Source organism: Anomaloglossus baeobatrachus, unplaced genomic scaffold (genome assembly GCF_048569485.1).
Source record: "Anomaloglossus baeobatrachus isolate aAnoBae1 unplaced genomic scaffold, aAnoBae1.hap1 Scaffold_3235, whole genome shotgun sequence".
In the NCBI taxonomy this organism is placed as follows: domain Eukaryota; kingdom Metazoa; phylum Chordata; class Amphibia; order Anura; family Aromobatidae; genus Anomaloglossus; species Anomaloglossus baeobatrachus.
This window is the reverse complement of record NW_027442627.1, coordinates 60,001-81,427: the sequence shown is the minus strand read 5'-3', so window position 1 is coordinate 81,427 and position 21,427 is coordinate 60,001. Positions and strand designations below refer to the sequence as shown.

Below are 21,427 nucleotides of genomic sequence, written 5' to 3'. Positions count from 1 at the left end.
ATTCCCGCAGACCCCCACCGACCCCAGCAGACCCCAACCGCCCCGCAAGTCCCCACCGCCCCCACAGACCCCTACCATTCCCGCAGACCCCCACCGCTCCCGCAGACCCCCACCGACCCCAGCAGACCCCAGCCGCCCCGCAAGCCCCCACCGCCCCCACAGACCCCTACCATTCCCGCAGACCCCAACCGCCCCGCAAGCCCCCACCGCCCCCACAGACCCCTACCATTCCCGCAGACCCCCACCGCTCCCGCAGACCCCCACCGACCAAAGCAGACCCCAACCGCCCCGCAAGCCCCCACCGCCCCCACAGACCTCTACCATTCCCGCAGACCCCCACCGACCCCAGCAGACCCCCACCGACCCCAGCAGACCCCCACCGTCCCCAGCAGACCCCCACCGTCCCCAGCAGACCCCCACCGTCCCCAGCAGACCCCCACCGTCCCCAGCAGACCCCCACCGTCCCCAGCAGACCCCCACCGACCCCAGCAGGCCCCCACCGACCCCAGCAGACCCCCACCTACCCCAGCAGACCCCCACCGACCCCAGCAGACCCCCACCGACCCCAGCAGACCCCCACCGACCCCAGCAGACCCCCACCGACCCCAGCAGACCCCCCACCGACCCCAGCAGACCCCCCACCGACCCCAGCAGACCCCCCACCGACCCCAGCAAACCCCCCACCGACCCCAGCAGACCCCCCAACCTCTCCCGCAGGACCCCCAACCTCTCCCGCAGGACCCCCAACCTCTCCCGCAGGACCCCCAACCTCTCCCGCAGGACCCCCAACCTCTCCCGCAGGACCCCCAACCTCTCCCGCAGGACCCCCAACCTCTCCCGCAGGACCCCCAACCTCTCCCGCAGGACCCCCAACCTCTCCCGCAGGACCCCCAACCTCTCCCGCAGGACCCCACCGCCCCCAGCAGACCCCCATCGCCCCACACCTACCACATGCTGTTGTCCACCTCATACTTGTACAGGTCGTCGGCCAGGCGATACTTATTTGCGGTGAAGGCTTTGTATCCGCCGTGGATATAGATGGAGCGGGTGGTTTCATCATAAACGCTGCTGTGGCCGTATCCGCCTTGGACCAAAGCCCCTTGGGTCTCAACCAAGTCCCAAACATTAGTTTCTACAAAAAAAAAAAAAAAAAGGAAAAGAAATTAGGTAATAAAAGAAACTTCATCTTGATCCTCCTGCAACGCACAGCCCCTAAATATGTGAGTACATAGTGACAAATAAAGTATATATAAAAAAAATTAAAAAAAGTAATAAATATATATTATTATTATTATTATTATTATTAACAATAACAATAACATACTAATGTAGAAAAAAAAGTTTAAAAGAAAACAACTCCCTTTTCAACATTTAAACATTAAAATAAAAGTTTATGACGAGTTCATAAAAATCCAATCAAAATAGCAAATTATTTAAGGTAATAAAAAAAAAAAAAAAAAAAAAGGATGGGATGCCAAAATTAATGCTTTTCGGTCAAATCCCCCCTTACCCCTTGAAAGAAGGGAATTTTGTTACTTACCGTAAATTCCTTTTCTTCTAGCTCCTATTGGGAGACCCAGACGATTGGGTGTATAGCTACTGCCTCCGGAGGCCACACAAAGCATTACACTAAAAAGTGTAAGGCCCCTCCCCTTCTGGCTATACACCCCCAGTGGGATCACTGGCTCACCAGTTTTAGTGCAAAAGCAAGAAGGAGGAAAGCCAAGAACTGGTTTAAACAAATTCACTCCGAAGTAACGTCGGAGAACTGAAAACCGTTCAACATGAACAACATGTGTACCCGAAAAACAACCAAAAATCCCGAAGGACAACAGGGCGGGTGCTGGGTCTCCCAATAGGAGCTAGAAGAAAAGGAATTTACGGTAAGTAACAAAATTCCCTTCTTCTTCGGCGCTCCATTGGGAGACCCAGACGATTGGGACGTCCAAAAGCTGTCCCTGGGTGGGTAAAGAAATACCTCATGTTAGAGCTGCAAAGACAGCCCTCCCCTACGGGGAGGCAACTGCCGCCTGCAGGACTCTTCTACCTAGGCTGGCGTCCGCCGAAGCATAGGTATGCACCTGATAATGTTTGGTGACAGTGTGCAGACTCGACCAGGTAGCTGCCTGGCACACCTGTTGAGCCGTAGCCTGGTGTCGTAATGCCCAGGACGCACCCACGGCTCTGGTAGAATGGGCCTTCAGCCCTGATGGAACCGGAAGCACAGCAGAACGGTAGGCTTCAAGAATTGGTTCCTTGATCCATCGAGCCAGGGTGGCTTTGGAAGCCTGCGACTCTTTGCGCTGACCAGCGACAAGTATAGAGAGTGCATCCGAGCGGCGCAGGGGCGCCGTGCGGGAAAAGTAGATTCTGAGCTCTCTCATCAGATCCAACAAATGCAAATCCAATTCATATCGACGAACTGGATGGGGACAAAAGGAAGGTAAGGAGATATCCTGACTGAGATGAAAGGGGGATACCACCTTAGGGAGAAACCCCGTAATCAGGCGCAGCACTACCTTGTCTTGGTGAAACACCAGGAAAGGAGCTTTGGATGACCGCGCTGCTAGCTCGGACACTCTCTGAAGAGACGTGACCGTTACTAAAAAAGCCACCTTCTGTGACAGTCGAGAAAGTGAAAAAAAAAAAAAACATCCCTCAGAGGCCCCAAGGGCGGCTCCTGGAGAGCCATAAGTACCCTGTGCAGATCCCATGGGTCTAACGGCCTCTTGTACGGAGGGAGAATGCGACCAACCCCCTGCAGGAACGTGCGTACCTGAGGAAGTCGTACTATGCGATTCTGAAAGAATACAGACAGCGCTGGGACTCGTCCGTTAAGGGAGCCGAGCGACAAACCTTTTCCCAAACCAGATTGCAGGAAGGAAGGAAAGGTAGGCAATGCAAATGTCCAGGGAGACACTCCCTGAGCAGAGCGCTAAGAGAAGAATATCTTCCACGTCTTGTGGTCGATCGTGGCAGACGTCAGCTTCCTAGCCCGTCTCATGGTGGCAATGACGACTTGAGACAATCCTGAAGACGCTAGGATCCCGGGCTCGATGGCCACACAGCCATGATCAGGGTCGTAGAATTCAGTGGAAAACACGGCCCTTGGGACAGTAAGTCTGGCCGGTCTGAGGGTGCCCACGGTTGGCCGACCGTGAGATGCCACAGATCCGGGAACCACGACCTCCTCGGCCAGTCTGGGACTACGAGGATGGCGCGGCGGCAAGCGGAGCTAAGCTTGCGTAGCACTCTGGGCAACAGTGCCAGAGGTGGAAACACATAGGGTAGCTGGAACTGCGACCAATCCTGAACTAAGGCGCCTGCCGCCAGAGCTCTTTGCTCGTGAGACCGCGCCGTGAAAATCGGGACCTTGTTGTTGTGTCGAGACGCCATTAGGTCGACGTCCGGCATCCCCCAGCGGCTACAGATTTCCTGACACCATTCTGGGTGCAGAGGCCATTCCCCTGCGTCCATACCCAGGCGACTGAGGAAGTCGGCTTCCCAATTTCCTACGCCCGGGATGTGAACTGCGGATATGGTGGATGCTCTGTCCCCCACCCACATCAGAATCCGCCGGATTGCCAGGTAGGCTTGGCGATGCGTGTTCCGCCTTGGTGGGCGATGTCTGCCACCGCTGTGGAATTGTCCGACTGAATTCGGATCTGTTTTCCTTCCAGCCACTGCTGGAAGGCTTGCAGGGCAAGATACACTGCCCAGATTTCCAAAACATTGATCTGAAGGATGGACTCCATGACCGTCTGAGAAGGGAAACGTTCCTGTCTAGGGACGTCGACTCCCCAACCCATTGGCAAAGCATGTCCCATTGAAGTGGACGCAGATGAAACTGCGCGAAAGTGACTGCCTCTGCATGAGACGTCTTAAGGGGTGTGACTGGCCTTGAAGGAGAGACTGCACCCCCGTCTGTAGTGAACGCTGCTTGTCCAGCGGAAGGTTCACTACCGCTGAGAGAGTGTGAAACTCCATGCTCAGATATGTCGGCGATTGGGTCGGTGCCCGATGTAACCTTGAAAAGTTGATGATCCACCCGAAACTCTGGAGAGTCTCCAGCGCCACGTTCAGGCTGTGTTGGCATGCCTCTTGAGAGGGTGCCTTGACAAGTGGATCGTCCCAGTAAGGATCACAGAGTGACCCTGAGAGTGCAGGACTGCTCCCACTGCTGCCCTGAACTTGGTGAAAACCCGTAGGGCTGTCGCCAGACCGAAGGGCAGGGCTACGCACTGAAGATACTCGTCTTCAATAACGAAAACGTAGCACACGCTGGTGCTCTGGAGCAATCGGCACGTGGAGATAGGCATCCTGATGTCTATTGATGCTAGGAAATTTCCTTGCGACATTGAGGCAATGACGGAGCGGAGGGTTACATCCGGAACCGCCTGGCCTTCACGTGCTTGGTGAGCAGTGTTAGGTCCAGAACGGAACGGAAAGAGCCACCCCTTTTTTGGCACCCCAATCAGATTGGAGGAAAAAACCGTGTCTTGTTCCTGAAGAGGAACAGGGATTACCACTTCTTCTGCCTGCAGAAGAGCGACGGCTCGGTGGGGGGAGGGGGGGAGAATGAAGAATCGCGTCGGAGGACGAGAACAGAGTTCTATCCTGGACACGTGAGACAAAATGTCTCTCACCCACCGGTCTGTGACCTGTGGCAGTTAAATGTCCCCAAGCGGGAGATTCTGCCACCAACCGCGGATGCGGAAAGAGAGAGCTGACAGTCATGAGGAGACCGCCTTGGTAGCGGTTCCTCCTGCTGCCTTCCTTGGGCGTGATTGAGCCCGGCCGGAATCTGAGCCCCTCTGAGCCTTTTGAGCCCTTTTGGGCGAGGACAATTGGGACCTGCCCGAGCCTGGGAAGGACCAACCTCGACTGTCCCTCCAGGACAGCATTACTAGGGTAAGTCGCAATGCAGACATTGCGAGGTTAAGGACACCACCTGCGGCACAGATGTACATGTGCTCAAGACCAGCTGCGCAAGCGCAGCTGAAATAGGTTAGAGTGCCCATACGGCTGCGAATGCCGGAGCAACCGACACGCTGACAGCTTCACAGACAGACTTCAACCAGAGGTCCATCTGTCTGTCAATGGCATGTTTAAGTGAAGTCCCATCTTCACTGCAACTATGGATCTAGCCGCAAGCCTGGGGATTGGGGGATCCACCTTTGGACCCTGGGTCTAGCGCTTCACCACGTCAGGTGAAAGGGATAACGTGTATCCTTAAAACGTTTGGAGAAAAACGCTTATCTGGTAAGCGTGGTGTTCCTGGACTGCTTCTCTGAAGTCAGCGCCAGAAAAATACTCAATATACACTTGAGATACTGAAAGAGGGATTTATCCTGCTGTGAAGCTGACCCCTCCCCTGGAGGAGTTGAGGGGGAAATACCCAACTTTCCATTGATGGACGCTATAAGATTATTCACTATAGCGTCACCATCCGGTGCATCCGGATTGAGAGCGGTCTCAAGATCAGAGTCGTGAACAGCTACGTCTGCCTCATGATACAGAGAGTACTCCTGTGGTGACCCTGACCAGTGATGAAGTCGAGGGCCATTCCCATGGAGCTCGCTTAGGCCGTCTGGGACTGTCGTCCGTGTCAGAGCCTGCACCCTGGGATGCATGGGACCCCCCTGGAACCCTGATTTATTCCCAATCAGGGTGGCCAGGGGCATTGAATCAACCTTGGCCAAGGTCCATCTGGACTGCAAAGTCTGTAAGATATTAGTCATAATCACAGACAATAAAGCAGCGGAAACTGCAACTCCATCCCTGACCATGGACAGGGATCACAGGTGGTCTTTTGGCTACCTGTAGCGGAGACCCCGGTTGAGCAATTGCACATACTGGGGGCCCTGGAACCGTATCACATGCAGTACAAGCAGCATAGAAAGCCTGTGCCTTGGCACCCCTGCTTTTTTGCTGTTGTTGTCTAGCCATCTAGGAGCATTAGCTAAGAATAGCGACCTTACAGTGAATGCATACAAGCATGAAGTACAAATAAACACTTCAGCACATGTAGTACAAGCAGCCTAGAAAGCTTGTGCCTTGGCACCTTTGCTTTTCTGCTGCTGTTGTCTAGTTATTCAGGAGCATTAGCGAAGAATAGCTACATACAGTGAATGTATAGCATACAAGCATGAAAATAAACACTGCAGCACATACAATCCAAGCAGCATTGAAAGCTTGTGCCTTGGCACCCTTGCTTTTCTGCTGCTGTTGTCAAGTTATCCAGGAGCATTAGCCAAGAATAGCGACATACAGTGAATGTATAGCATACAAACATGAAAATAAACACTGCAGCACATGCAATTCCAGCAGCCTTGAAAGCTTGTGTCTTAGCACCCTTGCTGTTTGCTGCCGCTGGCTAGCCATCTAGGCGGGTAGACAGCCAAGAATAGCCATTACAGTGCCATGTATAGTCTGTGCTTTAGCACCGCTGCTTTTTAGCTGGTGTTTCTAGGCCTGCATCCTGAATAGCGACTTTACAAAAAGTACAGCAGGACACTTCGGCATTAGTGGGTCAGCACTGCAGCTGCCGCTTACCGCCCGCACAAAAGCAGGTGTGTGGCGCCTCCTGTGACTGCTAGCTCAGCGCTTGTCTCCGTTTTCCCGCTCTGCGTGCCGGAATGGCTGCCGGCGTCCAGAGAAGAGGGGCGGGCCGAGGGCGTGCCCGAGACAAGAGCGGGAACCCGGCGTCCCACTGAGACTAGTGAAGGGGGCTGGAGAATGCAAAGCAGACTCCAGCTCCCTGCGCTGACTTACTGTACAGCGTCCCGCCCCTTCCCTGACTGGCAGGGCTGGGGGCGGGAACGAAAGGAAAACTAGGCCGCAAAGCCGGGGACTCGAGTAATAAGCGCGGCCGTCCTATGTGCACGGCCGGCGCGGAAGTCCCCGGCGCACCACAAGTCCCAGCCGCGCCACAGTGTAAAACACCCAGCAGCGGCCGGCGCGGCCGTTCCCAATACATAAATTCACTCAGCAAAGCTGCAGTGAATAATAGCACAAGCGCTCTGCGCTGTTGTCCCCGGCGCACAAACACTCCCAGCAATGCTGGTGCGTGTGTGCGCGATGTGTACGGGGACACAGAGTACCTTAATGTCGCAGGGCCCTGTCCCTGAGGATACTCAGCTCCGCATCCAGCAGGTTCTCTGGGTCTGTGGATGGAGCTCGGTCTCAGTGCCTGGAGACCGGTAAGATCCCACTTCACCCAGAGCCCCATCAGGGGGATGGGGAAGGAAAACAGCATGTGGGCTCCAGCCTCCGTACCAGCAATAGGTACCTCAACCTTACAAACCGCAAGTGGGGTGAGAAGGGAGCATGCTGGGGGCCCTATATGGGCCCACTTTTCTTCCATCCGACATAGTCAGCAGCTACTGCTGACTAAACAGTGGAGCTATTGCATGGATGTGTGCCTCCTTCGCACAAAGCTTGAAAACTGGTGAGCCAGTGATCCCACTGGGGGTGTATAGCCAGAAGGGGAGGGGCCTTACACTTTTTAGTGTAATGCTTTGTGTGGCCTCCGGAGGCAGTAGCTATACACCCAATCGTCTGGGTCTCCCAATGGAGCGCCGAAGAAATGTAGATTCTGAGTGCTCTCACCAGATCTAACAAATGTAAATCTTTCTCATACCGATGAACTGCATGAGGACAAAAAGAAGGCAAAGAGATATCCTGATTAAGATGAAAAGAGGATACCACCTTCGGGAGAAACTCCTGAATGGGACGCAGCACTACCTTGTCCTGGTGGAAAACCAGGAAGGGAGCCTTGGATGACAGCGCTGCTAGCTCAGACACTCTCCGAAGAGATGTGATCGCTACCAGAAAAGCCACTTTCTGTGAGAGTCTAGAAAGTGAAACCTCCCTCAGAGGCTCGAAGGGCGGCTTCTGGAGGGCAACTAGTACCCTGTTCAGATCCCATGGATCTAACGGCCGCTTGTACGGGGGTACGATATGACAAACCCCCTGCAGGAACGTGCGCACCTTAGGAAGTCGTGCTAGACGCTTCTGAAAAAAGACGGATAGCGCCGAGACTTGCCCTTTAAGGGAACCGAGCGACAAACCTTTTTCTAACCCAGATTGCAGGAAAGAAAGAAAGGTAGGCAAAGCAAATGGCCAGGGAGACACTCCCTGAGCAGAGCACCAGGATAAGAATATCTTCCACGTTCTGTGGTAGATCTTAGCGGACGTGGGCTTCCTAGCCTGTCTCATGGTGGCAACGACCCCTTGGGATAATCCTGAAGACGCTAGGATCCAGGACTCAATGGCCACACAGTCAGGTTCAGGGCCGCAGAATTCCGATGGAAAAACGGCCCTTGGGACAGTAAGTCTGGTCGGTCTGGTAGTGCCCACGGTTGGCAGACCGTGAGATGCCACAGATCCGGATACCACGCCCTCCTTGGCCAGTCTGGGGCGACGAGTATGACGCGGCTGCAGTCGGATCTGATCTTGCGTAGCACTCTGGGCAAGAGTGCCAGAGGTGGAAACACATAAGGGAGCCGGAACTGCGACCAATCTTGCACTAAGGCGTCTGCCGCCAGAGCTCTGTGATCGCGAGACCGTGCCACGAAGGTTGGGACCTTGTTGTTGTGCCGGGACGCCATTAGGTCGACGTCCGGCCTTCCCCAGCGGCGACAGATTTCCTGAAACACGTCCGGGTGAAGGGACCATTCCCCTGCGTCCATGCCCTGGCGACTGAGGAAGTCTGCTTCCCAGTTTTCTACGCCGGGGATGTGAACTGCGGATATGGTGGAGGCCGTGGCTTCCACCCATATCAGAATCCGCCGGACTTCCTGGAAGGCTTGCCGACTGCGTGTCCCCCCTTGGTGGTTGATGTATGCCACCGCTGTGGAGTTGTCCGACTGAATTCGGATCTGCCTCCCTTCCAGCCACTGCTGGAAGGCTAGTAGGGCCAGATACACTGCCCTGATCTCCAGAACATTGATCTGAAGGGTGGACTCCTGCTGAGTCCACGTACCCTGAGCCCTGTGGTGGAGAAAAACTGCTCCCCACCCTGACAGACTCGCGTCTGTCGTGACCACCGCCCAGGACGGTGGTAGGAAGGATCTTCCCTGTGATAATGAGTTGGGAAGAAGCCACCACTGCAGAGAGTCTTTGGCCGTCTGGGAAAGGGAGACTTTCCTGTCTAGGGATGTTGACTTCCCGTCCCATTGGCGGAGAATGTCCCATTGAAGTGGGCGCAGATGAAACTGCGCAAACGGAACCGCCTCCATTGCCGCCACCATCTTCCCGAGGAAGTGCATGAGGCGTCTTAAGGAGTGCGACTGACCTTGAAGGAGAGTCTGCACCCCTGTCTGTAGTGACCGCTGCTTGTCCAGCGGAAGCTTCACTATCGCTGAGAGAGTATGAAACTCCATGCCAAGATACGTTAGTGATTGTGTCGGTGACAGATTTGACTTTGAGAAGTTGATGATCCACCCGAACGTCTGGAGAGTCTCCAGCGCAACATTCAGGCTGAGTTGGCATGCCTCTTGAGAGGGTGCCTTGACAAGTAGATCGTCCAAGTAAGGGATCACAGAGTGTCCCTGAGAGTGCAAGACTGCTACCACTGCCGCCATGACCTTGGTGAACACCCGTGGGGCTGTCGCCAGACCAAATGGCAGAGCTACGAACTGAAGATGGTCGTCTCCTACCACGAAGCGCAGAAAGCGTTGGTGCTCTGTAGCAATCGGCACGTGGAGATAAGCATCTTTGATGTCTATTGATGCTAGGAAATCTCCTTGAGACATTGAGGCAATGACGGAGCGGAGGGATTCCATCCGGAACCGCCTTGCGTTCACATGCTTGTTGAGCAGTTTTAGGTCCAGAACAGGACGGAATGAGCCGTCCTTTTTTGGCACCACAAAGAGATTGGAGTAAAAACCTTGTCCTTGTTCCCGAAGAGGAACAGGGACCACCACTCCTTCTGCTCTTAGAGAATTCACCGCCTGCAGAAGGGGATCTGCGCGGTCGGGATGTGGGGAAGTTCTGAAGAACCGAGGCGGAGGACGAGAACTGAACTCTATCCTGTACCAGAGAGACAAAATGTCTGTTACCCACCGGTCTTTGACCTGTGGCAGCCAAATGTCGCAAAAGCGGGAGAGCCTGCCACCGACCGAGGATGCGGAGGGAGGCGGCCGAAAGTCATGAGGCAGCCGGCTTGGAAGCGGTACCTCCGGTTGCTTTCTTGGGGCGTGAGTGAGCCCGCCATGAATCAGAGCTCCTTTGCTCTTTCTGAGTCCCTTTGGACGAGGAGAATTGGGGCTTGCCCGAGCCTCGAAAGGACCGAAACTTTGACTGCCACTTCCTCTGTTGAGGTTTGCTTGATCTGGGCTGGGGTAAGGAGGAGTCCTTACCTTTGGACTGTTTAATGATTTCTGCCAATTGCTCACCAAACAGTCTGTCTCCAGATAATGGCAGGCTGGTTAAACATTTTTTAGAAGCAGAATCTGCTTTCCATTCTTTTAACCACAAGGCTCTGCGCAAAACTACAGAGTTGGCGGATGCCATTGAGGTACGGCTCGTAGAGTCCAGTACCGCATTGATAGCGTAAGTCGCAAACGCAGTCATTTGCGTAGTTAAGGACGCCACTTGCGGCACTGCTGGACGTATGAGAGAGTCCACCTGCGCCAAACCAGCTGAAATAGCTTGGAGCGCCCACACGGCCGCGAATGCTGGAGCAAAAGACGCTCCAATAGCTTCATAGACAGATTTCAACCACAGGTCCATCTGTCTGTCATTGGCATCTTTAAGTGAAGCCCCATCCTCCACTGCAACAATGGATCTAGCTGCAAGCCTGGATATTGGAGGGTCCACTTTTGGACACTGGGTCCAGCGTTTGACCACGTCAGGGGGAAAGGGATAACGTGTATCCTTAAGACGTTTGGAAAAACGCTTGTCCGGATAAGCATTGTGTTTCTGGATTGATTCTCTGAAGTCAGAGTGGTCCAGAAAAGTACTTGATTTACGCTTGGGATACAGGAAATGGAATTTCTCCTGCTGGGCAGCTGCCTCCTCTGCTGAAGGGGCTGGGGGAGAAATATCCAACAGCCTATTGATGGCCGCTACAAGGTCATCTACCATGGCGTCACCATCTGGCGTATCCAAATTGAGTGCGGTGTCAGGACTAGACTCCTGATCACCCACCTCTGTCTCATCATATAGAGACTCTTCTCGCTGAGACCCTGACCCGCGTGATGACGTGGAGGGTCTCTCCCAGCGAGCTCGCTTAGGCGGCCTGGGACTATCATCGGAGTCCGAGCCCCCAGCCTGTGATGCCTGGGACCCCCTTGAAGTACGGATTAGGTCCAACTGAGGGGGACCGGGGAACATAGACACCGCAGTGTCCATGTTCTGAGCAACTGGCCTGGACTGCAAGGTCTCCAGGATTTTTGTCATAGTCACAGACATTTTATCAGCAAAGACTGCAAATTCTGTCCCCGTCACCGGGGCAGGGTTCACAGGCGTCTCTGCCTGGGCTACCACCATCATAGGCTCTGGCTGACGAAGTGCCACTGGGACTGAACATTGCACACAATGTGAGTCGTTGGAGCCTGCCGGTAGATTAGCCCCACATGCTGTACAAGCAGTGTATACAGCCCGTGCCTTGGCACCCTTGCGTTTTGTGGATGACATGTTGTTGTCTCCTCAGAGCAATATAGGGTATACAGCCAAGAAGCGACCGTACAGTGCAGTATATATTTATCTGGTACAGGAAAAAGTACACCAATACAACACTGAGGCACTAGTGGGGTCAGCACTTATGTGCAGCTTACCGCCCGCTAAACGCGGGTGTGTGGTCGCCAGAAATCCCTAGTCTGGGTCTCCCAGAGCCTGTGTCCGTCCTCCAGCCAGACTGCATGCAGGAATGGCTGCCGGCGTCCTGTGGAGGTGGGGGCGGGCCCTGGGCGTGCTCAGACTAAAAGCGGGAAACCTGCTTCCCACTGTACCTAGTGAGAGGGCTGGAGCATGTAAATAAGGCTCCAGCCCTCGGCGCTGACGATTGCACAGCGTCTGTCCCCTTTCCTGATTGACAGGGAGGGGGCGGGAACGAAGCGGAGCTAGGCCGCAAAAGCCGGGGAGTAAATTTATAAGCGCCGCCGCCGTAAAAGCGCGGTCGGCGCTAAGTCCCCGGCGCACTACAAGCCCCAGCCGCGCCGCCGCTCTGAGAGTGGCCGGCGCGGTAGTTCCCAGCACATGAAGTCACACAGCTAAGCTGCTGTGACTCAAACCCCAGCGCGCCGCGCTACTGTCCCCGGCGCACTAACACACCCAGCAAGTCTGGTGTGTGCGTGCCTGTCAGTACGGGGACACAGAGTACCTGAAAGTTGCAGGGCCTTGTCCCTGAACGGTACTCAGCTCCGAATCCAGCAGGTTCAATGGGTCTGTGGATGGAGCCCGGCCTCAGGGCTTGGGGGCCGGTAAGATCCCACTTCCTCAGAGCCCCTCAGGGGGATGGGGAAGGAAAACAGCATGTGGGCTCCAGCCTCTGTACCCGCAATGGGTACCTCAACCTTACAGACCACAAGTGGGGTAAGAAGGGAGCATGCTGGGGGCCCTGTATGGGCCCTCTTTTCTTCCATCCGACATAGTCAGCAGCTACTGCTGACTAAACAGTGGAGCTATGCGTGGATGTCTGACCTCCTTCGCACAAAGCAGAAAACTGGTGAGCCAGTGATCCCACTGGGGGTGTATAGCCAGAAGGGGAGGGGCCTTACACTTTTTAGTGTAATGCTTTGTGTGGCCTCCGGAGGCAGTAGCTATACACCCAATCGTCTGGGTCTCCCAATGGAGCGCCGAAGAAATGGGATTAAAAGCGATCATGTTGTTGTCTGTCCCCCATATCTATACCAATAATAACTACAGCTCGGAGCGCAACACACAAGTTCTCATGGCTCCATCGATGGAAACATTATGTATATAGGAAAATAGCAACGTAAAGATTTGTTTGATTGTTCTTTAATTGAAAAATAACCAAAATTATGACCCTAAACATCCTTAGAGGGGGTTCTCCTACTGCAATTTGTTAAGTCCCCTCCTGAATGGAGCTGAAGTGGGCACATACAGCACCCCTCCTGAATGGAGCTGAAGGGGGCACATACAGCACCCCTCCTGAATGGAGCTGTAGTGGGCACATACAGCACCCCTCCTGAATGGAGCTGTAGTGGGCACATACAGCACCCCTCCTGAATGGAGCTGTAGTGGGCACATACAGCACCCCTCCTGAATGGAGCTGAAGTGGGCACATACAGCACCCCTCCTGAATAGAGTTGAAGTGGGCACATACAGCACCCCTCCTGAATAGAGCTGTAGTGGGCACATACAGCACCCCTCCTGAATGGAGCTGTAGTGGGCACATACAGCACCCCTCCTGAATGGAGCTGTAGTGGGCACATACAGCACCCCTCCTGAATGGAGCTGAAGTGGGCACATACAGCACCCCTCCTGAATGGAGCTGTAGTGGGCACATACAGCACCCCTCCTGAATGGAGCTGTAGTGGGCACATACAGCACCCCTCCTGAATAGAGCTGTAGTGGGCACATACAGCACCCCTCCTGAATAGAGCTGTAGTGGGCACATACAGCACCCCTCCTGAATGGAGCTGAAGTGGGCACATACAGCACCCCTCCTGAATGGAGCTGAAGTGTGCACATACAGCACCCCTCCTGAATAGAGTTGAAGTGGGCACATACAGCACCCCTCCTGAATAGAGCTGTAGTGGGCACATACAGCACCCCTCCTGAATGGAGCTGTAGTGGGCACATACAGCACCCCTCCTGAATGGAGCTGTAGTGGGCACATACAGCACCCCTCCTGAATGGAGCTGTAGTGGGCACATACAGCACCCCTCCTGAATGGAGCTGTAGTGGGCACATACAGCACCCCTCCTGAATGGAGCTGTAGTGGGCACATACAGCACCCCTCCTGAATGGAGCTGTAGTGGGCACATACAGCACCCCTCCTGAATGGAGCTGTAGTGGGCACATACAGCACCCCTCCTGAATGGAGCTGTAGTGGGCACATAGAGCACCCCTCCTGAATGGAGCTGTAGTGGGCACATACAGCACCCCTCCTGAATGGAGCTGTAGTGGGCACATAGAGCACCCCTCCTGAATGGAGCTGTAGTGGGCACATACAGCACCCCTCCTGAATGGAGCTGTAGTGGGCACATACAGCACCCCTCCTGAATGGAGCTGTAGTGGGCACATACAGCACCCCTCCTGAATGGAGCTGTAGTGGGCACATACAGCACCCCTCCTGAATGGAGCTGTAGTGGGCACATACAGCACCCCTCCTGAATGGAGCTGTAGTGGGCACATACAGCACCCCTCCTGAATGGAGCCATAGTGGACACGTACAGCACCCTCCTGAATGGAGCAGTAGTGGGCACGTACAGCACCCTCCTGAATAGAGCCTTAGTGGGCACACATGACCACCCCTCCTGCAGACAGTAAACAGAGCAGTGGTTGCACATGCTCACTATGGCTTCATTCACATTGAGACTTTGGGAGCCACATAATAGGGATTCTAGTGGTCAGACCATGACTTATCAAACCAACCTTGTAAAGCCAACATTGGTTTTGGTGACTTACACTATCCCCTCTGCTGCCCCATTACCATCTTATGTGCTGGCACGTCATATATGCATAGGAATAGAGCAGAATTGCCGCTATGCTGCTTAACTTCCGGGCACAAATAAGCGAATCTGTAGAGGATGAGGCCCTGGTAGAGCAAATTACTTACAAGGGGGCATGTAACAAGAATAAAAGGTAATGAAGACCCCCCCCCCCCCCCCCCCCCGCAATGGAAAAGCCATTGTGAAGATGTACAAACACTGATATTGAGGACTCCTCACTCACCCAAGTTATATTTCTGGATGCTGCTGATGTAGCCATAAAGGGGACAATGACCAAAGAATACCAGCATGTAAGTACTCCCATCCTTCAGAGTGACGATGTGGGCAGAGTGCCCAACCACAGCGTACTGCTCCTTGGCATTGGGTAAGAGCTCCACCCAGGACCGATTCTGAACGTGGAACACCCACAGCTGGTTGGAAACGTTCCCTGTGGAGTCAATCTTACCGCCATACATGTATATCTTATCCTAGAGACAGAAAGAGAGGACGTAATACAATAACTAAGCCTCCTGCTGCCCATACCACCACTAGGGGGAGCTCACTACATACAGATTATACAGCCACCACTAGAGGGAGCTCACTACATACAGATTTATACAGCCACCACTAGAGAGAGCTCACTACATACAGATTTATACAGTCACCACTAGAGGGAGCTCACTACATACAGATTTATACAGCCACCACTAGAGGGAGCTCACTACATACAGATTATACAGCCACCACTAGAGGGAGATCACTACATACAGATTTATACAGCCACCACTAGAGGCAGCTCACTACATACAGATTATACAGCCACCACTAGAGGGAGCTCACTACATACAGATTTATACAGACACCACTAGAGGGAGCTCACTACATACAGATTTATACAGCCACCACTAGAGGGAGCTCACTACATACAGATTTATACAGTCACCACTAGAGGGAGCTCACTACATACAGATTTATACAGTCACCACTAGAGGGAGCTCACTACATACAGATTTATACAGCCACCACTAGAGGGAGCTCACTACATACAGATTTATACAGCCACCACTAGAGGCAGCTCATTACATACAGATTAATACAGCCACAACTAGAGGGAGCTCACTACATACAGATTTATACAGTCACCACTAGAGGGAGCTTACTACATACAGATTTATACAGCCACCACTAGAGGGAGCTCACTACATACAGATTTATACAGTCACCACTAGAGGGAGCTTACTACATACAGATTTATACAGCCACCACTAGAGGGAGCTCACTACATACAGATTTATACAGCCACCACTAGAGGGAGCTCACTACATACAGATTTATACAGCCACCACTAGAGGCAGCTCACTACATACAGATTATACAGCCACCACTAGAGGGAGCTCACTACATACAGATTTATACAGCCACCACTAGAGGCAGCTCACTACATACAGATTAATACAGCCACAACTAGAGAGAGCTCACTACATACAGATTTATACAGTCACCACTAGAGGGAGCTTACTACATACAGATTTATACAGCCACCACTAGAGGGAGCTCACTACATACAGATTTATACAGCCACCACTAGAGGGAGCTCACTACATACAGATTTATACAGCCACCACTAGAGGCAGCTCACTACATACAGATTAATACAGCCACAACTAGAGAGAGCTCACTACATACAGATTTATACAGTCACCACTAGAGGGAGCTCACTACATGCAGATTTATACAGCCACCACTAGAGGCAGCTCACTACATACAGATTTATACAGCCACAACTAGAGAGAGCTCACTACATACAGATTTATACAGCCACCACTAGAGGGAGCTCACTACATACAGATTAATACAGCCACAACTAGAGAGAGCTCACTACATACAGATTTATACAGCCACCACTAGAGGGAGCTCACTACATACAGATTTATACAGTCACCACTAGAGGGAGCTCACTACATACAGATTTATACAGCCACCACTAGAGGGAGCTCACTACATACAGATTATACAGCCACCACTAGAGGGAGCTCACTACGTACAGATTTATACAGCCACCACTAGAGGGAGCTCACTACATACAGATTTATACAGCCACCACTAGAGGGAGCTCACTACATACAGATTTATACAGTCACCACTAGAGGGAGCTCACTACATACAGATCTATACAGCCTCCACTAGAGGGAGCTCACTACATACAGATTTATACAGCCACCACTAGAGGAGCTCACTACATACAGATTTATACAGCCACCACAAATGGGAGCTCACTACATACAGATTTATACAGCCACCACTAGAGGGAGCTCACTACATACAGATTTATACAGCCACCACTAGAGGGAGCTCACTACATACAGATTTATACAGCCACCACTAGAGGGAGCTCACTACATACAGATTTATACAGTCACCACTAGAGGGAGCTCACTACATACAGATTTATACAGTCACCACTAGAGGGAGCTCACTACGTACAGATTTATACAGCCACCACTAGAGGGAGCTCACTACATACAGATTTATACAGCCACCACTAGAGGGAGCTCACTACATACATATTTATACAGCCACCACTAGAGGGAGCTCACTACATACAGATTTATACAGCCACCACTAGAGGGAGCTCATTACATACAGATTTATACAGTCACCACTAGAGGGAGCTCACTACATACAGATTTATACAGTCACCACTAGAGGGAGCTCACTACATACAGATTTATACATCCACCACTAGAGGGAGCTCACTACATACAGATTTATACATCCACCACTAGAGGGAGCTCACTACGTACAGATTTATACAGCCACCACTAGGGGGAGCTCACTACATACAGATTTATACAGCCACCACTAGAGGGAGCTCACTACATACAGATTTATACAGCCACCACTAGAGGGAGCTCACTACATACAGATTTATACAGCCACCACTAAGGGGAGCTCACTACATACAGATTTATACAGTCACCACTAGAGGGAGCTCACTACATACAGATTTATACAGCCACCACTAAGGGGAGCTCACTACATACAGATTTATACAGTCACCACTAGAGGGAGCTCACTACATACAGATTTATACAGCCACCACTAGAGGGAGCTCACTACATACAGATTTATACAGCCACCACTAGAGGGAGCTCACTACATACAGATTTATACAGCCACCACTAGAGGGAGCTCACTACATACAGATCTATACAGTCACCACTAGAGGGAGCTCACTACATACAGATTTATACAGTCACCACTAGAGGGAGCTCACTACATACAGATCTATACAGTCACCACTAGAGGGAGCTCACTACATACAGATTTATACAGCCACCACTAGAGGGAGCTCACTACATACAGATTTATACAGCCACCACTAGAGGGAGCTCACTACATACAGATTTATACAGCCACCACTAGAGGGAGCTCACTACATACAGATCTATACAGTCACCACTAGAGGGAGCTCACTACATACAGATCTATACAGTCACCACTAGAGGGAGCTCACTACATACAGATTTATACAGCCACCACTAGGGGGGAGCTCACTACATACAGATTATACAGCCACCACTAGAGGGAGCTCACTACATACAGATTTATACAGTCACCACTAGAGGGAGCTCACTACATACAGATTTATACAGCCACCACTAGAGGGAGCTCACTACATACAGATTTATACAGCCACCACTAGGGGGAGCTCACTACATACAGGATATACAGCCACCACTAGGGGAAGCTCACTACATACAGATTTATACAGTCACCACTAGAGGGAGCTCACTACATACAGATTTATACAGTCACCACTAGAGGGAGCTCACTACATACAGATTTATACAGCCACCACTAGGGGGAGCTCACTACATACAGGATTATACAGCCACCACTAGAGGAAGCTCACTACATACAGATTTATACAGCCACCACTAGAGGGAGCTCACTACATAGATTTTTACAGCCACCACTAGAGGGAGCTCACTACATATTTATACAGCCACCAGGAGGCGCTCACCCCGTTATTCCTGTACAATGCATGTGACTGTTATTCTAGCACTTGTAGTTCCCCAAGCACTGGAGACTCTGAATACACCTTACCTTATATAACGCCAGGGAGTGTCCATAGCGGTCTGCGACCGAACTCGCAGAACTGTTCAGCAGCCACTTGTGAGAGACCAGGTCGTACCTGTACAGAACACAAACCGGTTACTGCCGAAGCCCACAAATCATGCAGGAGTGCGAGGGCCGACCCCCTTACTTGCTAGAAAAATCTACCTCCCCCTCCCCAGAGCTTACAAGGTCAAATATTTTCTATAAATTCATACAATGTATTTCAGTTGTACACAGACTTTACAATCTCTGCTTGCTGTCAGTGAACTGCAAAACGTTTAGTATGCCATAGCAGCTCACAAAGCTGAGGGTTTGGTACACTGTATCAGTCTCCGGGCAAAAGAGAGCAGCCGCACCAGTCTCCTTCCAGGCCTGGACCTGACACTGCAGCTGTGTGACAGGTCTGAGGATCACATTCACTGACTGGCAGCAGAGATCCTGACAAATCACTGATTTGTTGTCTTTTTTATAGAATGATAAAAACTGTGGTTCTCACGCCATAACCATCTGGTACTGGTTCTGGTTGAAGGTGTAGCCGCCCACTATCCACATGATGTCATCCAGCACCACCGCCTTGTGGGAAGCTCTGGCCAACTGCGGAGCCCAGAACTCCTCCCGTGTCCAGAACGACTGGTTGGCGGGAACGGGGATGGAGCAACCGGGGCCTGGAGAAAAACAAAAATTACAGATGATTACACACTGACTGGACACTGCTCCTCACTGACATCCTGCTCTACAGCTATTGGCTGAAGCTGCTCCTCACTGACTTCCTGCTCTGCAGCTATTGGCTGAAGCTGCTCCTCACTGACTTCCTACTCTGCAGCTATTGGCTGAAGCTGCTCCTCACTGACATCCTGCTCTGCAGCTATTGGCTGAAGCTGCTCCTCACTGACATCCTGCTCTGCAGCTATTGGCTGAAGCTGCTCCTCAGTGACATCCTGCTCTGCAGCTATTGGCTGAAGCTGCTCCTCACTGACTTCCTACTCTGCAGCTATTGGCTGAAGCTGCTCCTCACTGACATCCTACTCTGCAGCTATTGGCTGAAGCTGCTCCTCACTGACATCCTGCTCTGCAGCTATTGGCTGAAGCTGCTCCTCACTGACATCCTGCTCTGCAGCTATTGGCAGAAGCTGTTCCTCACTGACTTCCTGCTCTGCAGCTATTGGCTGAAGCTGCTCCTCACTGACATCCTACTCTGCAGCTATTGGCTGAAGCTGCTCCTCACAGACATCCTACTCTGCAGCTATTGGCTGAAGCTGCTCCTCACTGACTTCCTGCTCTGCAGCTATTGGCTGAAGCTGCTTCTCACTGACATCCTGCTCTGCAGCTATTGGCTGAAGCTGGTCCTCACTGACATCCTGCTCTGCAGCTATTGGCTGAAGCTGCTCCTCACTGACATCCTGCCCTGCAGTTATTGGCTGAAGCTGCTCCTCACTGACTTCCTGCTCTGAAGCTATTGGCTGAAGCTGCTCCTCAATGACTTCCTGCTCTGCAGTTATTGGCTGAAGCTGCTCCTCACCGACATCCTGCTCTGCAGCTATTGGCTGAATCTGCTCCTCACTGACATCCTGCTCTGCAGCTATTGGCTGAAGCTGCTCCTCACTGACATCCTGCTCTGCAGCTATTGGCTGAAGCTGCTCCTCACTGACATCCTGCCCTGCAGTTATTGGCTGAAGCTGTTCCTCACTGACTTCCTGCTCTGAAGCTATTGGCTGAAGCTGCTCCTCAATGACATCCTGCTCTGTAGCTATTGGCTGAAGCTGCTCCTCAATGACATCCTGCTCTGCAGCTATTGGCTGAAGCTGCTCCTCACTGACTTCCTGCTCTGCAGCTATTGGCTGAAGCTGCTCCTCACTGACTTCCTGCTCTGCAGCTATTGGCTGAAGCTGCTCCTCAATGACTTCCTGCTCTGCAGTTATTGGCTGAAGCTGCTCCTCAATGACTTCCTGCTCTGCAGTTATTGGCTGAAGCTGCTCCTCACTGACTTCCTGCTCTGAAGCTATTGGCTGAAGCTGCTCCTCAATGACATCCTGCTCTGCAGCTATTGGCTGAAGCTGCTCCTCAATGACTTCCTGCTCTGCAGTTATTGGCTGAAGCTGCTCCTCACTGACTTCCTGCTCTGCAGCTATTGGCTGAAGCTGCTCCTCACTGACATCTTGCTCTGCAGCTATTGGCTGAAGCTGCTCCTCACTGACATCTTGCTCTGCAGCTATTGGCTGAAGCGACTCCTCACAAGCTTTCTGCTCTGCAGCTATTGGCTGAAGCTGCTTCTCATGGATTTTATGCTCTGCAGCTATTGGCTGAGGCTGATCTACCCGCCACTTGTATGCACTTTGCACATAAAACAGATCATATTGAATGCTTAATTCTAAATTGGTCTTGTGCTATAATCTGGTCATCTATACGGCTGGAGAAGTGTGGATAGCGGAAGGATTTTCCGATGTGTACCTACACAGGAAGGCTGCTGCCTATGCTACTGCCTGTGTGCAATATTGCATAAGTCACACATAGACTTCCATATAAAACAAGTACTGCGCTGTACACTTTGTGTCCTCTACATAGAGATTACGGCTTTCCTGTACGTGTCCTGCCAAACTAAAGAGGGAAATCTGTGTCCAGACAGCGACCGGACGCCGACACCTCTAATCCTAGAACACAGCGATGTAAGGAGAGATTATCGG

At 52.2% G+C, this 21,427-nt stretch overlaps 1 protein-coding gene across 1 annotated transcript in view; it reads right to left on the bottom strand.

Moving 5' to 3' along the window:
• LOC142269897 (attractin-like) overlaps positions 1-21,427 on the bottom strand; it is a gene marked incomplete at its 3' end in the record, with an annotated part of 73,939 nt that overhangs the window by 7,236 nt on the left and 45,276 nt on the right. The window contains exons 6-9 of the mRNA XM_075332420.1: positions 19,243-19,411; positions 18,735-18,822; positions 14,869-15,112; positions 949-1,132 (exon numbers count right to left, since the gene is read on the bottom strand). Of these exons, the coding sequence (XP_075188535.1) occupies positions 949-1,132; positions 14,869-15,112; positions 18,735-18,822; positions 19,243-19,411 (685 nt within the window). The remainder of the gene's footprint in view (positions 1-948; positions 1,133-14,868; positions 15,113-18,734; positions 18,823-19,242; positions 19,412-21,427) is intronic.